General features: G+C 42.9%; 10 protein-coding genes; 4 read left to right on the top strand and 6 right to left on the bottom strand.

Annotated features, from left to right (window-relative positions):
* Positions 1-5: 5 nt before the first annotated feature.
* GSBLH_T00002107001 (uncharacterized protein) lies at positions 6-937 on the bottom strand (the record flags this gene model as incomplete). XM_013040626.1 has 6 exons in its annotated part: positions 6-197; positions 229-428; positions 464-638; positions 670-723; positions 756-834; positions 867-937. 6 exons carry the CDS (start codon positions 935-937, stop codon positions 171-173), a joined length of 606 nt encoding a protein of 201 aa, XP_012896080.1. The 3' UTR covers positions 6-170.
* A 1117-nt stretch (positions 938-2054) lies between these two features.
* On the bottom strand, positions 2055-2655 carry GSBLH_T00002106001 (uncharacterized protein; the record flags this gene model as incomplete). XM_013040625.1 has 3 exons in its annotated part: positions 2055-2248; positions 2279-2511; positions 2542-2655. 2 exons carry the CDS (start codon positions 2653-2655, stop codon positions 2428-2430), a joined length of 198 nt encoding a protein of 65 aa, XP_012896079.1. The 3' UTR covers positions 2055-2248; positions 2279-2427.
* A 24-nt stretch (positions 2656-2679) lies between these two features.
* GSBLH_T00002105001 (uncharacterized protein) lies at positions 2680-4362 on the bottom strand (the record flags this gene model as incomplete). XM_013040624.1 has 8 exons in its annotated part: positions 4249-4362; positions 4132-4218; positions 4035-4099; positions 3834-4006; positions 3534-3802; positions 2838-3500; positions 2772-2814; positions 2680-2738 (listed from the first exon to the last, which is right to left on the bottom strand). Exons 1-8 carry the CDS (start codon positions 4291-4293, stop codon positions 2680-2682), a joined length of 1404 nt encoding a protein of 467 aa, XP_012896078.1. The 5' UTR covers positions 4294-4362.
* A 599-nt stretch (positions 4363-4961) lies between these two features.
* GSBLH_T00002104001 (uncharacterized protein) lies at positions 4962-6200 on the bottom strand (the record flags this gene model as incomplete). The annotated part of the gene is made up of 4 exons (XM_013040623.1): positions 4962-5615; positions 5651-6013; positions 6041-6146; positions 6190-6200. 4 exons carry the CDS (start codon positions 6198-6200, stop codon positions 4962-4964), a joined length of 1134 nt encoding a protein of 377 aa, XP_012896077.1.
* Positions 6201-7022: 822 nt separating this feature from the next.
* Positions 7023-7385, top strand: GSBLH_T00002103001 (uncharacterized protein). XM_013040622.1 has 3 exons: positions 7023-7155; positions 7204-7293; positions 7325-7385. The coding sequence occupies exons 1-3, from the start codon at positions 7063-7065 to the stop codon at positions 7355-7357; spliced, it is 216 nt and encodes a 71-aa protein (XP_012896076.1). The 5' UTR covers positions 7023-7062; the 3' UTR covers positions 7358-7385.
* A 206-nt stretch (positions 7386-7591) lies between these two features.
* Positions 7592-7791, top strand: GSBLH_T00002102001 (uncharacterized protein; the record flags this gene model as incomplete). The annotated part of the gene is made up of 3 exons (XM_013040621.1): positions 7592-7666; positions 7698-7743; positions 7784-7791. 3 exons carry the CDS (start codon positions 7592-7594, stop codon positions 7789-7791), a joined length of 129 nt encoding a protein of 42 aa, XP_012896075.1.
* A 19-nt stretch (positions 7792-7810) lies between these two features.
* On the top strand, positions 7811-9745 carry GSBLH_T00002101001 (uncharacterized protein; the record flags this gene model as incomplete). XM_013040620.1 has 8 exons in its annotated part: positions 7811-8017; positions 8048-8208; positions 8241-8315; positions 8347-8766; positions 8796-8970; positions 9001-9153; positions 9185-9613; positions 9647-9745. Exons 1-8 carry the CDS (start codon positions 7850-7852, stop codon positions 9743-9745), a joined length of 1680 nt encoding a protein of 559 aa, XP_012896074.1. The 5' UTR covers positions 7811-7849.
* Positions 9746-9756: 11 nt separating this feature from the next.
* GSBLH_T00002100001 (uncharacterized protein) lies at positions 9757-10488 on the bottom strand (the record flags this gene model as incomplete). XM_013040619.1 has 3 exons in its annotated part: positions 9757-10222; positions 10254-10314; positions 10344-10488. 3 exons carry the CDS (start codon positions 10486-10488, stop codon positions 10033-10035), a joined length of 396 nt encoding a protein of 131 aa, XP_012896073.1. The 3' UTR covers positions 9757-10032.
* Positions 10489-10753: 265 nt separating this feature from the next.
* Positions 10754-11583, top strand: GSBLH_T00002099001 (uncharacterized protein; the record flags this gene model as incomplete). Its single annotated transcript, XM_013040618.1, has 5 exons — positions 10754-11004; positions 11035-11142; positions 11172-11309; positions 11340-11430; positions 11464-11583. 5 exons carry the CDS (start codon positions 10754-10756, stop codon positions 11581-11583), a joined length of 708 nt encoding a protein of 235 aa, XP_012896072.1.
* Positions 11584-11948: 365 nt separating this feature from the next.
* Positions 11949-12380, bottom strand: GSBLH_T00002098001 (uncharacterized protein; the record flags this gene model as incomplete). The annotated part of the gene is made up of 3 exons (XM_013040617.1): positions 11949-12100; positions 12132-12237; positions 12270-12380. 3 exons carry the CDS (start codon positions 12378-12380, stop codon positions 11949-11951), a joined length of 369 nt encoding a protein of 122 aa, XP_012896071.1.
* Positions 12381-14881: the final 2501 nt, after the last annotated feature.

Here is a 14881-nt window from a genome sequence, read left to right as displayed (position 1 = left end):
ACAACAATCCATCCAGTAGTAGTGGACCAGATGCTTGAACCACGGCGAAAGATAGAAATCGCAGAGTTCGCTGAACTTCGAGAAACTAATCTGGAAATAGAGCTGCTTCACCTTCTCGGGAACGCGGTCGTCCATCTCGCTGAGCACCAGGCGAGACCCATACACGCCCTTCATTCGGTCCACCAGCTCATAGAACGCTTTCAGCGAGCCATACGGGACATCCAGCACCAGGCGGTAGGTCGGAAACAAGCGAACCACCAGCACGAACAGCAGGACAACCACCAAGAAGCCGACGAACAACGGACACCAATGAGCCGACTGGTCCACTTTGTACTCCTCCTCGGCAGTAGAGGCTGAGGAAGCGGATTCCGCAGCAGACTCTGCCAGCATCGCCTCCTCCATCTCGCGCTCCTTCTCTTTTGCCTCTTCTAGAAATCAACTTCCAAAAACACACAGGATATACCGTTTCTTTTGATATCTCTCTCACGCTGCTTCTCTCGTCTTATCGCTTCCGCACGCTTCAGCTCTGCTTTTGTGTAGGTGGGGATCAGCGTGTCGTTTTTCTTCTTATCTTTCTTCTTCTTCTCATTCTCTTTCTTGCTTTGCTTTTCCTTTTCCTCTTTCTGCTTTCTTTCAAGCTACAATAGTAAAACAAGGCAAGACTTGTACTTCCTCCTTTAGTTCCTGCTGCTTTCGCTCCTCCTCCTCCTTCTTTCTCGCTTCCTATCCCTCAGTCTCCAAAGACAAAAAGCTACTTCCAACTTCTTTTGCTCTTCCCGAGCTTTCTTACTCATGGTACTCAAGATCTCCTTTCTCTTTTCCGCAGTATATTTACTACACAAGTCAGGCAAGCCGCCCAATTCTACTAGGGATCCCATGAATCCTCTGTCCAAGCTTCAGTAGGCTTCATATCTCCTAATATTTGCTCCTTTTCCATTGTTCCAGAAAACCCAAAGAAATGTATGTGATTCTCAATACAACCCAGTATTGTTTGGTAACTATGTCTCCTCTATAATTTGCAAAAAAATGTCTCGGAAAATCACAATCGGACGAATTAACAAAGTACCCCTCAGAGAGTGTAGTGAACGTGTAGGAGATCCAGTTGATGCGGAAGAACACCAATCCGGACTTTCATGCTGCTCCTCTTCCAGTTTTTGCTACGATTTTGCTGTTCATGAAATAGAACAACTCCTTTGAATGGCATTTCACTTTAAGAGGTCCTACAGAGACTCCTTACGAAAAGGGTGTATACCATGGAAAGATCGTGCTCCCTTCTGACTTTCCGATGTCTCCTCCCGATATTTACTTTTTTACAGTGCAACTCGCTGTTTTCTGTGATTTGTAGGAAAACGGTCGTTTTGAGGTGAATAAAAAGATCTGTCTCACGATTACATCCTTCCACAAAGAGGAGTGGTCTCCTTCATGGACGAGTACTCGCAATCCTCTGTCAGTCTCACTCCTAGTCGAAACAATTATCACTGCAATCTCGAGTATGTTCCCTGTCCCCACTCCCGGAGCCATCGGATCGATCGAAACGCCAGATGAGGAAGTTCGTTCGCTCGCACTCAAGGTATCGTTTTCCCATCGTGCTCACGCGCAGTCCACAACCTATAAATGCCCCAAGTGCGGTGAGATCCGCAAGATAGTTCGTCCCCGTCTCTCTTCTGTTTTCAAACAAACACTCGACTCACTGGAATCATCATTCTCCAAGCTCAAAATGAACCGGTTCAGTCCATCATAAATAATCATCATTATCGACATTACAGGCATCGTTTGGATCACACGCGGCGTCAGGCCTCGGAACAGTCCTCGCACGCCCTCCGTCCGTTGAATGAACCGCAGCGTTTGCCAGATACTCTCCTTCGTGTTCAGCACTTGCTGCCTCGTCTTCACAAGATCGATCGGCGTGATGGCGGCGCTGGTCAGCATCCCACCCACAGACCCAGCGATGAAGTTCTGGAAGATAGGCGGCGCGCCGAGAGAGTGCGTGGAGGAGCGAAGTCGCTCGTAGGATGTCCAGTAAATCGAAGAAAAGAGAATGTCTCGGACGAGCAGGGGCTTCAAGCCGTGGTACAGGCTCGGTAAGCCCTCGGATTTGGCTTGATTGATTGTTAATTTTAGCAGGCGAGACACTTTTTGGTGTCGGTCTGCCCAAAACTGAGTTCGGAAACGGTCAATGGGAGAGGTTGTCAAACAAGTTACGGTTTGACCTATGCTACTAGCAAGTGCGGGGATAAAGGGCAGCAAGCTTTGCGTTAAGAGGACAAGGAGCACATACCCAGGATGCTTTTCGCTTTCACGATAAAGAGACTTTCGCAGAGTTTCGAAAACAGAGTAATAGATAGCACATGATGGTAAACTACACGATAATGAAACGAAATAGCCTCTCCAAAAACCTAAGAATCCCTATTGGGTCAAAGTGTCCTCCTAATTCCATACTTCATTCCGATAAATGAAACGCAAACTACTCATAAGTGCACTTTGGCCTTTTCCGTTCATCTTCTGAAATAACTACATTCCCATCAAAACAGGAATTCATACCTGTAGTTGAATTTTGATTGTCTCGCATGGAACAACTACCATCTGAGTAACGGTCGATGCACAAGTGGCGGTCAAAGCTGTATACTTTGCTGACGGAGCTTTTCTGACACTCATAAAGCAAGTAGGAATAAAAATAGATCAGTAAGGAGGCTTTGGATTGGCTTTGCTAAAAGACTTTTGTGTTCCCACCTCGCGATCTATGCAAAGAGAAGGAAGATTGTGGAACAAACAATTCAAAGCTCTTCTTCTTCTTCTTGCTTTTCCTCTGCTTTTCTATCTTCCTTTGGCTTCTCCACTTCCTCCTTCGGTGTTTCAGCTCTCTCTTGCTCCTGGACCACCACTTCCTCTTTAGGAATGTCCGTTTTCATCGCTTCTGGAGCCTCTGGAGCCTCTGGAGCCTCTGGAGCCTCTGGAGCCTCTGGAGCCTCTGGAGCCTCTGGAGCCTCTGGAGCCTCTTCCTTTGGCTTCTCCACCTCCTCTTTCTTCGCTTCACCCGCTGCTGCCTTCCCCGGTCCTGCCAAACTCTTCTTCTTCAAATACTTGGTCAGCGACCTCAGTACCATGCACTCCATCTCCGCTTCCTCGAGCTTCGGATCATCGTCCTCCAACTGCTCCACCAATCTTCGGTTCTGGTGCCATTTCTTCCAGATCGCTTTCATTCCGTCCTTCTCCAGCAGATCCAGCGCCTTGTTGTACCTCTCCTTCAACTCAGTCTTCGTCCGCAGCAATTCCTCCACCGCTCTTCGAATCATCGCCAGTCCATTGCTGTCCCATGTCTTGATTCGCTTCAACGCGCTCTCCATCTTCTGGTCTCTTCCTGACGGGTAGTACTGGCTTCCGTCGATGGTCAGGAAGGTGCCCGCATACATATTCAGCACATCCAGCAGCATTTCTTCCTGATCCTCCTTGCTGTCGCTCGGATCCACGTCGTACCGTCTGACCTTCCCATGGAAAATCACCTACAAATGAGAAGAAAGCCCAGGCAATGGTACCAGATATTGAGGGAAGTTAGTGGACATCACCTTCAGAACGGAGCTGGGGAGATCGCTCGACATCGGAGTTTGGTAGAATTGCACCAAAGGATCTACCAGGAAGTTCCACGCTAAGTGACGCGCGATCTCGGCTCCTTGCGTGTTGTCGTCGCCGTTACGCCACACATAGATAACACTGATATGGCCATTGTCCTTTATCTTATCCGGAATCTCCGCGGGAGACAGGTATGTGAGAAGGTCGACAGGAGGAGCTACAGGAGAACCGATTCCTGAGAGGAAGATAGCAGATGAAAAACAAACCTGTCATTCCATACACGAAACTCATAATTTGGGTAGCATTCAGCTTATCCATATAGGCAAGCATTTCTCCGCCTGGCTTGACTAGTCGAACTGAGGGATATTCATACACGACATAATCACTGCACAGTCTTTTATTGAGCTGGCAATCCACTTGACCCAGAACAACTTCAGGTCTAAATCAAATTCCATAATGATGTGTACTTATCATCAAAGGAATTAGCCAATTGCTGAAACACTGGAGCAAAACGTTTACAATAAGGGCACCACTAATACTGAGCCGCACGCACTCAATAACTACGTTCATATACATCTTCAGAATAAGAGTCTTATTGTGAGATGTATAATATGTGACGTCTTCTTTCTCCATTTCAAAAACAGGCTTACTCTAACGTAAACAGTCCATGACACAGCTTACATTCACAAAAACAAGGAAAAACACCAAACACAATAGTTTCTTCATCCTATTCACCATTGATGAACCACACACGTTTCCTTCCATTGTTACACAATTCAACCCCCAAAAACAGAAGAATTCAAGAGAATAATAAATGAATACGCTGAAACCATGCCTTTTCTTTTGCTTTTCCATTTTTCGATTGATTTCTGTATGATATTTTTGTTTTTCGAGCGGTGCCTGCTAGAATAGTTTTTACTCTTCGATGAATATTTGCCAGATACGTTTTTATGCGTTTATATTGGTAAGAACTACAAATGGAACACGAAAGAGACTATTTTCATTTTATGATTGTATTGTTTTGCCTTTCACTGGTGTGCTTGCAGCTTTTGCCCAAAGAATACTGTTGGTGAATATGTGATCACTGCACATCACGCCTATAACTCTGCAGCACGTTATTTTCTCTTTCTCAAACAAATTCTAAAGAAGAGCTCACTTATAAAAACGCATTCCTGCTTATAAGCACCCTAAAGAGATTGTTTGCCTTCCCAAAAAGATAATTCCTCTTCTAGGAAATGATTCATCTCGTCCATATTCATCGTCGCGATCGTATTCAGCTTCGAAAGATCCACAGGACTCTCACACTCAACCTCTAAGCCGACATCGCGAACAGACTCGAAGAAAGGATGTTCCAGAGCCTTCTTCACATCGATCCTTTCTTCATCGTTATATTCCTACATGTCTACTCCATTCCTCTCCCCTACCAGCATATGATTCAGTAGATCGGAAAGCTCACTCGGGATAAATCGGAAGTACTGGTTCCAGTCGATTTTCTTCTCCTTGTACTTCTCCAACTGCTCCCGAACATGCTCATACGGAATGCGATCTAGAAAACGCCGCGGCGGCCTTCCCAGCGCGTCGCAGACCACACAAATCTGATCGTCTTCTTTTAATTCGATATTGAGATTGTCCTGATAGGAGAGAGGCGACTTGCTCCATCGAGGACTCAACGAAGAATACTTTCCAGGAAACAAAGGATGGCGATTCCGATAATCAGGCTCGTTTTCTTGAAGCATCTGAAGAAGTTCAGCAGTAATGCAACCAACTGACCAAATATCCACACTCTTCGTGTAGTCCCCAATGACCAATAGCTCGGGAGATCGATAATAGCGTGTCACGACATGCCTTGTCATTGTTCGTTTGATTGAAACCGGAGATGGAGCATCTCCATGACTTTCAGTATTCACTGTACTTAAACTTAGGTTACAACGAGATGATTGGAAGCTACTGGAAGACTCTCGTCCAGTAGAGGGGGCCTTGGGATGCGTATGCGGAAGGGAAACAATCTCCCGTGCCAAGCCAAAGTCGCAGATCTTCACTGAGACATCCTACATCCATCACATCTGTATTACACGGCTCTCACCTCGTTTAGAAGGATGTTTGCGGGCTTTATGTCGCGATGGATCACACCAGCCGAGTGGATATAAAGCATGCCACAAAGAATTTGATACAATATATAGCGAACATGATCGATCTCAAAAAATTGGGGACTGGAAATCACCTTATAGAGATCTGTTATCATATAATCCATTACGACATATCTACGAGAGAAAGAGCTGAACAGCACGTACATTGTTTTATCCGTATTAAAGTTGGGCGATGGAAATACATTCTTCAAACCCACAACAAAGGAACTATCAAGATGACGAAGAATATAGATTTCGCGAAGGATCCGTTTTGTGTCCTGATTATCCATAAATAAGTTGGGTATTCGCTTGATTGCTACCTATACCTAAGTTCTTCTTTGTATCACCACATATTCCTTTGTCTGATGGTCGTAAGCCTTTGCCACTTCTCCATAACTCCCATTACCCACAATCTTTTCGATTGAGTATCGGCTTCCAATCTTCCAATCTCGCCTCCACGATTGAGTCGAATTATCTAAAAGTCATCACTTTTCACTTCAAATACATAATTCCAGAAACGATTTTGGTCGTTTCGCTATTTTCTTTTCTACTCCATTACTGATCTCAAAAAACACCTGCCTTCATAATTTTCATTAAGATCTGAGGACCCTCTTTTATGAATATAATTGGTATCCATCTCTGTCTACTCAATTTCTCTTTTGGAATCAATATGCTCTAGCAAGAAGGTAGAGTAATATTCACTCTGCAATGGAAATAGTTGTACAATCAAATTATTCTGAAGCTTCAGACGATTCCAATAATATGGTACTTTTTTGTTCTTGTTAAATCGTTTTCTATTGAACAGAAAAAGTAAATGCCTTGTGGTGGAGACGACTCTGATCCGTTTTAGATACCTAGTCTTGTTAGGTACAAACTAACATTGAACAATTGGCATAAACTTAATCTGCTGCATTACCATTTGATTATAAAATAGAATATAAGCTATTATTATTAGTAGTAGTAGAGTAGTAGCAGCAGCAGTATTGAAATACACGTTGATTTCCGCTCACATAGTAAAATCGAGCAATCATTCTCTTAGTGTCCTCATTAATTATTCTACTACGAATTTTCGAATTAGCTAGTCATTTTCAAACACTTGGTGTAATCTAAGTTTGTAAAGTGTTTATTCTGGACCCGTATCATAATGTTATCTATTAGAAAGGATTCAATTGGAAATCTTTGCAATTTCCAAGAAAGCACTTCTCGAACGTGATATGTGTTATCACAGTCACCAAAGTCTTTTTTGTTCAATTGCATATATTTAGATTATGAAAATATAAATCAACACGATCGATAGAGTAGAAACTCCAGTTTCCACCATTCAATTCTCTATAAAGAAGAGGCGTTTAAGAGAGTTAACTTGGTAACCATGTATGACAATGCTCGCCAGAAAATTACATTAACGATCATCATCTTTCTGATGCTCATTTCCTGTTTTGCTGGAGACACTTGGATGATCTGGGTAAGTGGATTTATTTGATCATGCATGGCGATATTAACCAATATTTAGGCTACTTTCTGCATTATTGCGTTGTTGTTGCATGTTTGCGATCTGATGTTTATGGATGAGAATAGCTTCCATTATGAGCCATACTATGATGTAAATTATTATTTCCTTCTTTTAGGGATAGAACAATGCTCGTTTTACTGAACCACATTATTAATGCGCTTCTGATATTCTGTGTTAAATCTTATGTGTTTGTTAGAAATATACCGAGAGGTTTTCCGCCTTAAGGGAGATTTGCAAAACTTACAAGATATCTGGGATTTCTCCCCAGCAACACGATTTGCTCAATCTGGGTGATGAGCTGAATACATTAGATTACAAATGTAAGAAGAGGAAGAACGAAGTATTTTAACGAAGACACTTCCACTGGTCCATATATTGTTTTATTGAAATGTTATCTGTGATCCGAAAAGCTTTTTTACCTATTGCCACGCGTGCGTTCTCTACCCTTGCAGAAAATATTATTGTTTACTGTGTTTAAACATTCTGATTATTAGGTGGGGAACAAAACGTATCGATTCAGTAAGCCTCCACCACGAGAGAGTATATCCTCAACCTGTGAGATAGGATTCCTTTATTGCAGTTGATTAATAATTTGTGCAAAAATGAATTTGACGTCATCGTTGTTGGGGGAGGAAGTACTGGATCCATGATAGCTTTAGACGCTACTCTCCGAGGATACAAGGTTGCGCTTGTTGAGAGATACGATTTCTCCTCTGGAACGTCAAGCCGTTCTACGAATCTCCTCCATGGAGGAGTTCGGTATCTTGAAGATGCCGTAAAACATCTAAACTGGAAGGAATTTATGTTAGTTTTTGTAGCCCTATTGAATCCAAATCACAAATAGGAAGCTTTGCATGAAAGGAAGTTTATGTTGCAAAATGCTCCATATCTAACCCGTCCCATAGCCACTGTCATCCCCGTAAACTCCTGGTTTCAAATGCAATATGTTCGAATGGGTCTGCTCATGTACGATATCATTGCCTTGAGAGGCGGACTTCCCAGGAGGTACACTCCCATCGGTCCTACTCATTCGCTAGTCATGCGATAAAGTGGAAAGAAATGGAGTATGTGTTTCCTAGAATGAATTTTGATTGGGCGAAAGGGGGATTGGTGTAATCTTTGCGCTCCTTCTCTACCGTGTAGGTACTACGACGGTCAGTCGAATGACAGCCGACTTAACAACATTATCAACCGAACAGCTGTCGAGAATGGCGCTGTCTCTGTGAATTACATGGAGGTAATGAGTTTGTTGCACAGTCCCTGTCCCAATCACACACAATCGCCTCACGAAATTGTGACAGGCGTGCATGTGCGAGATACTCTAACCGGAAACGAGATTGATATTCGTGGAAAAGTGACAGTGAACGCAACAGGACCCTTTGCCGATTCGATTATCAAGATGTACGAAGCGCTTTCTCCCAGTCCTGTGCGCCATGTGGACTGTATTGTACCATCAAAAGGAGTTCATCTCCTGCTCCAAGGATCGCTTTGCCCTCGACAGGCAGGCATTATCACCACGACTTCGGATAATCGCGTTATGTTTATGCTTCCATGGCAGAACTAGTTGGTTTGCTATTGTCACTTTAATCTAGCACGCTTGTCGGAACTACCGACACTCCCTGTACCATAGAAGACCAACCCGATGTAACCGACGAAGACATCGAACTCATCTTCGCCGAAATCAACAAGTTCATGCATAAGCCAATCACGAAGGACGATATTTTAGCCGTTTGGAGTGGAATTCGGCCGCTCGTTCGCGAAATGAACGTAAAATCAGGGTGGTGCTTTCGATCAAAGAAAGGAACTGTGGATACGAAGCGAATCTCGCGAACCCATGAAATCTGGCAGAAAGGAGATGGTTTCATCACCATTGCAGGAGGAAAGTGGACCACCGTTCGGAACATGGCCGAAGATCTCTGCGATTCAATCGAGCGTTCCACGTCCCTCCCAGTCCGTTTCTCGATTCCCCATTCACCTTCAGATCGGAAAGTGTCGGACCAAAAACTTCAAGTATGTCGGCGCGAACGAGTTGGTAGGTCCGCAGGAGCACGGTTCGAAACGCGCACGCTATTTCGAGCAGCAGATCGATGTGCAACGTGATTTGGAAGAGTTCTATCAGATGCCTACGGATATCGCGGAGCATCTGAGTCATTTCTATGGCTATCGCGCTTTTGAGGTCGCTGAACTGGCGAAAAAACGAGGCACAGCCCGACTTCACGAAAGCTTACCCTATCTAGAAGCTGAAGTTCCGTATTGCGTGCAACAGGAGATGGCTGTGCGACTGAGTGATGTGATTATGAGAAGGTTACGTATCGGAGTGACAGATACGTGGCTGACTATGCAGTGTTTACCGAAATGTACTGTTTTGATGAAGAATGAATTGGGCTGGGACAGAAACCGCTGCTATGAGGTAGTAGATAGGAATGTGAAAGTATTTTTGTAGGAATTGGAAGACACCGTCTGCCAAATTAACAAGTGCTCGCTCAAGAAGTATGATGTAAATGTCGTTATCGATTCTATGAACATAAACTACTGTGTTTGAGAAAACAAAGATACATAGGAGGATAACCAGGCTGAGGAGGATATCCAGGCTGAGGAGGATATCCAGGCTGAGGAGGGTAGCCAGGTTGTGGCGGGTAGCCAGGCTGAGGAGGATATCCAGGTTGTGGAGGATAACCAGGTTGTGGCGGGTAGCCAGGCTGTGGCGGATATCCAGGCTGAGGAGGATATCCAGGCTGTGGCGGGTAGCCAGGCTGAGGAACATATCCGGGTTGAGGAGCATATCCGGGCTGAGGAGCATATCCAGGTTGAGGAGCATATCCGGCCTTGTTAACTCCCGCAACTAAAATATAACACACCAACCACATTCTTACAATTATCTAGTTTCACAATGACATGGAGTTCACCTCCACTCGCAAGAGGTACCCAAGTATCGATGTACCCACCATAGGAAGCAATCTTGGGCATAGATAATGTACCACTATCAATCTCGCTATCTTTAATAATGTTCTTGTTCATACTATAGAATAACTATCGAAAACAACAATCACATTTTAAAAACCAGCACACCCTCATAATTACGACAATTGAGAGTCTTTACGTCATTCCAGTCTAAATTCAATAAAATTCAAAATCCAAACATGGGCGAGTCCCCCCATTATTGTCGGTTTTCGTTTGACGGGACTCTTTATCCGTAGAGATGATCACAAACGGATCCTGGATGCCAAGAATCTGGACATCACGCAGTTTCCTTGCCTCAATCACAGTGATAGTAACAGTAACCATTAAAATATAATATGAAGAATACAACCCAGTTCGATTGAGTAGCCGTTATTTCCCTGTTTTTTGTACTTTTTCTATCTTTCTAATCACTTCCTTTTATCCCTATTTGTTGATATCCCTTTTTCAGTGCTTCATCGTCATGCATATTTTCTACTCTCTCAATAATAATTCTCTCTAAATCCCTTGATTAGGTGAAAGACTATTCTTATCTCGTACAGAAAGTACTTTTTTATTTTCTCTTTGGTGATCTTGGTTCTTTCCTCTTTGAATGAGCAAACCATGGATGGTAACCTGTAGCAACTGTGGAGGCATGGTTACTTCGGTTAATGATACTATTATAGATTTGGTAGGAAGTTTTCCTCTGCTTTTAATTATAGTGTCCTCACTGTCATTGCCGACTTGGGGAGAGTATTATCCGTTGTGGATTCCCATTGTAGGTGAACCTCCCAAGTCAGAAGAATCGGATACTGCTGAACGCAGTGCATATTTTATATACAACATGGTCGATTTAAATAAAAAGTGTGTCTGCTGGGAGTTCATAAGATGTAGCGGAAAACTTGATTGTAAAGAATTACAAAGTGCTTTGAGTGTTGGAGGCCTCCAGTTTTCTCTTCCTACTGTAAATATTCTGCTTGCTAAGCATGATAGAAATCGGAAGTATGTATGGAGTCCCTATTTGACACTAGTGGTCAGCTAGAATTTGAAGAGTTCAAGTCTTTAATCGATGAAGTTTGGAGGTGGAAGGAAGCTTTTGATTACTTTGACACAGACAAAAGCGGATCTATTGATTTCGGCGAGCTCCAACAGGCTCTTATTATGATAGGGTATAATTCAGCGAGGTAGGTAACACCTAGTATCAACTTATCTCCTACTACATATCAAACTGTATTCTTTTCCTCCGATACAGATCGTTCTGGATCAATATCAATGGATGAGTTCATTAAGGTAATGGTCTTGTGTGGTCGCACTATCGTGTAGCTAGTAACTGAGTTACAGCTCTCTCAAATTCGATATATGGAGCTAGATAGAGATGAATCTGGAAGAGTCAATATGTCTTATGATAAATTTGTGGATCTTATTTTTTCGATTCGCACATAATTGCACCCCTCTTTGTTCAATAAACATTCCATTTTACAGTAAATGACGGGCAGTAGTTGTTCGGAATGTACAGATCCAAATATGGATTAAAGTTAGAGTTTTGAATCGCTGTAGATTTGGAGAAGTCTTTCACCTGTTCTGTGATTTGCTCTACGTCCTCCGTGTCATCGTCCTCCATCTCATTATCCTCCATTTCATCGTCCTCCGTGTCATCGTCCTCCATCTCATCGTCCTCCATCTTATCGTCCTCATATAAGTACTGCAGAGGCTGATTTAACACTTGTAAGGACGAAAGGAAACTACTATACAGCAGTTGGGCTTCATTGAATACTGTATAGTTTGTTATTATCATGGAAAGATCCATTTCACTCCAAGGGGAATGAGATAACTAGGTCATAGAAGAAATACACCGAAACCATCCGTAGAGCAATCTCCAGCTTCGAGATGTACTTTCGACGTCTCTCTAGCGTTGCAGATATAAATTCACGACAGATTTTGCTATGAACAGGATGTTGCCCTAGAAAATCGAAAATCTTATAAAAGTCGACACGCCCATTCAAATCGCAGGCCTTCCCTCTTGTCTGGAAATCCGCAGACGACACAAATCATTTCCCAAGGCATGGCTCGATGAGTCTTGAAAGCTCCATTCTTAATCTATTTATTATCCAACCCTCTGCCTTAAAAACCTCTCGATTATGCTGCCTAATCCTTCTTTTAGGATTAACAGTATATCCGATATATGTTGAGTTTCTATACTTCTCGTTTAACGAACGTAGCAAATAGCAGTAGTGAGGCATCCCTCCACTCGAACCACTTCATTTAGTGAAACAAACAAGCAGATAGAAAAGGACTTTTCTATATTCCCTCTTCGTATCCTTCATACGCATTTCCTCCATAGTGGCTCGAATAATTACTTTCTGCATGCTGCAATGAGCAATTTCCCTCCATATCCAAGTCATTCTGTGCTTCAGTGTATGAAATGTGCACCAAAGCTTCTGCGCAAGGAGATCGATCGTAAAACAGAGCATCATTCTCCTGAACGGCTTCCCTCTGTTCCAGGATCGGAAGATTCTCCGTTTTTTTCATGGGAGAGTCCAATGGGATTTCGATCGGAGCCTCCGCTGGCACTTCTGTTGCAAAATTCACCGCGAGTTGAAGCGCATGGGCAGACTGAGCTGGCTCTGTTGCTACGGATCAACCCCTACAAGAAGCCAAAACAAGACGATGCTTGGACAGGGGGCTCAGTAATGCAGGAAGAAGAAGAAGAAGAAGAAGAAGAAGAAGAAGAAGAAGAAGAAGAAGAAGAAGAAGAAGAAGACATGGTGGACTTTTTGTATAAGAAATAACTCTATGATTCAATTTCCAGCAGATCGCTTACTCCAATTTCACAACACACAGATAGAAATCCAACACACAAAAGAATTGTTATGGTATCATAGGAACTAGACTTTGGAAGTCCAAGACATTGCGTGCTTTCTTGGTTCTGAGAGCTGCAGCCATAAGTGATTGCACTCACTCGCACCTCCGGATCGGCAGCATGGCGAATCTCGACCGTGAGATTCTGTGTGGGGGCAGAAACATACACAGATGTTAACCACTTTTGAGAAGTGGCCAAGGACTGGATATTGGCACCAAAATCATACCAACAACCGGTATCCGTCTTATCTGAGTTGAGTTCAAATAAACTAAAAATCAATTGGAAGCGAAAGAATTGACGGAGGATCATCTACTACCCAATTCGCTTCGTTTCGCTTGATCCGAACACACAGATTACTAAGATAGCCAACAATATGACAAGAGTGATCGGTTTGGTTCCACGTGCCTCCTTTTGCAGAGCACAGAGAGCTACAAGTCGCTCTATGTTCAATTCCGACACAAATATCCTACTGACTGCCTTCTGAACAGCCAATATTGTTTCTAGACACTATAAATTCCTGAGAATTCGGAATTGTTATATCGAAAAATGATGAAACAGCCGAATTATTCTTCTGGCTAAAAAGAGTGATACTATGGAATTCTGAGCTTGAAACAGGAATCACAGCGGAATGGTATAGAATTGGATACGAAAGACATGACTGATCTCCTTTTAGATCGCAAGTATCACGGTATGGATAATAGGTCCCATAGGAAGATGATACGGGGAGAATTGAATGATTATTGTTTTGTATTCTACAGAAAAAGCTCGATCCGCTAAATTCGCTAAAATGGCTATTATTCCATGTTACTACAGCGTCATTATATCTAGTAAAAAGACAATAAAACACAATACTTTTGAATATTATACTGCCTGGTATCAGGAGAAAAAAGCATTATAAATCCCGCTATCAAGCAGATATCCCCAAACAGAAAGAGACAGCTAATGCACACAAACTTGTCGAATCCATGAGCTACCCCTTGAGCGGCTGTATATAACTTAAAATCCATGCAAAGTCTAATCTAAATAATGCCTAAAAGCTTGATGATAGAGTTCATTAAGCTGCCTACGATTCTTTGTTCAGGAATTGAGATAAAAAGCAAAAGGACAAAATAGGGATCTACACGTTGATCTTTTTTCAAAATCTATATTAACAACAAAGAATCAAACCCCGATCATTATTCTTGTTGTCACTTTACAAGTAATAAACCATGTTGGGTTCTTTTGGAAATTCCAGAACTGGCTTTGGAGGATCTAACTTTTCCGGGGCTGGAAATAACGGCAATAGCTTATTTGGAGGCGGAAACAACTTTGGACAAAATAATGGTGGATTCGGACAGAACAACAATGGTGGATTCGGACAGAACAACAATGGTGGCTTTGGTCAAAACAATGGTGGTTTTGGCCAGAATAATGGTGGTTTTGGCCAGAATAATGGTGGCTTTGGTCAAAATAACGGTGGAATGGGATTTAATAGGGGAGGTGGCTTCGGTATGAATGGAAACAACGCAGGTGGTTTTGGTCAAAATAATAATAATGGAGGTGGCTTTGGATTTGGTCAGAAAAACAATACTGGAGGTGGATTTGGCCAAAACAACAATGGAGGCGGTTTTGGCCAAAATAACAATAATGGAGGCGGTTTTGGTTTTGGTCAAAATAATAACAATGGAGGTGGCTTTGGATTTGGTCAAAATAACAATAATGGAGGCGGATTTGGCTTTGGCCAGAACAACAACAATAACGGAGGTGGATTTGGTTTTGGACAAAACAATAATAATAACAATGGAGGCGGTTTTGGTCAAAACAACAATAACAACGGAGGTGGCTTTGGTTTTGGCCAGAACAATAATAACCCTCACGATTCCAGACCCGGGTATGTCCCAC

The sequence above is a fragment of the Blastocystis hominis genome (assembly GCF_000151665.1).
Source record: "Blastocystis hominis, Singapore isolate B (sub-type 7) whole genome shotgun sequence assembly, scaffold_16".
Classification (NCBI taxonomy): Eukaryota; class Bigyra; order Opalinata; family Blastocystidae; genus Blastocystis; species Blastocystis hominis.
Note: the sequence above shows the minus strand (reverse complement) of the source record. Positions and strands in the feature narration are given on the sequence as shown.

Coding starts and splice junctions, on each gene's coding strand:
- GSBLH_T00002103001 (XM_013040622.1), top strand. CDS start 7,063: ATGTATGACAATGCTCGCCAGAAAATTACATTAACGATCATCATCTTT. Junction 7,156..7,203: donor GAGACACTTGGATGATCTGG/GTAAGTGGATTT, acceptor ACCAATATTTAG/GCTACTTTCTGCATTATTGC. Junction 7,294..7,324: donor ATTATGAGCCATACTATGAT/GTAAATTATTAT, acceptor TTTTAGGGATAG/AACAATGCTCGTTTTACTGA.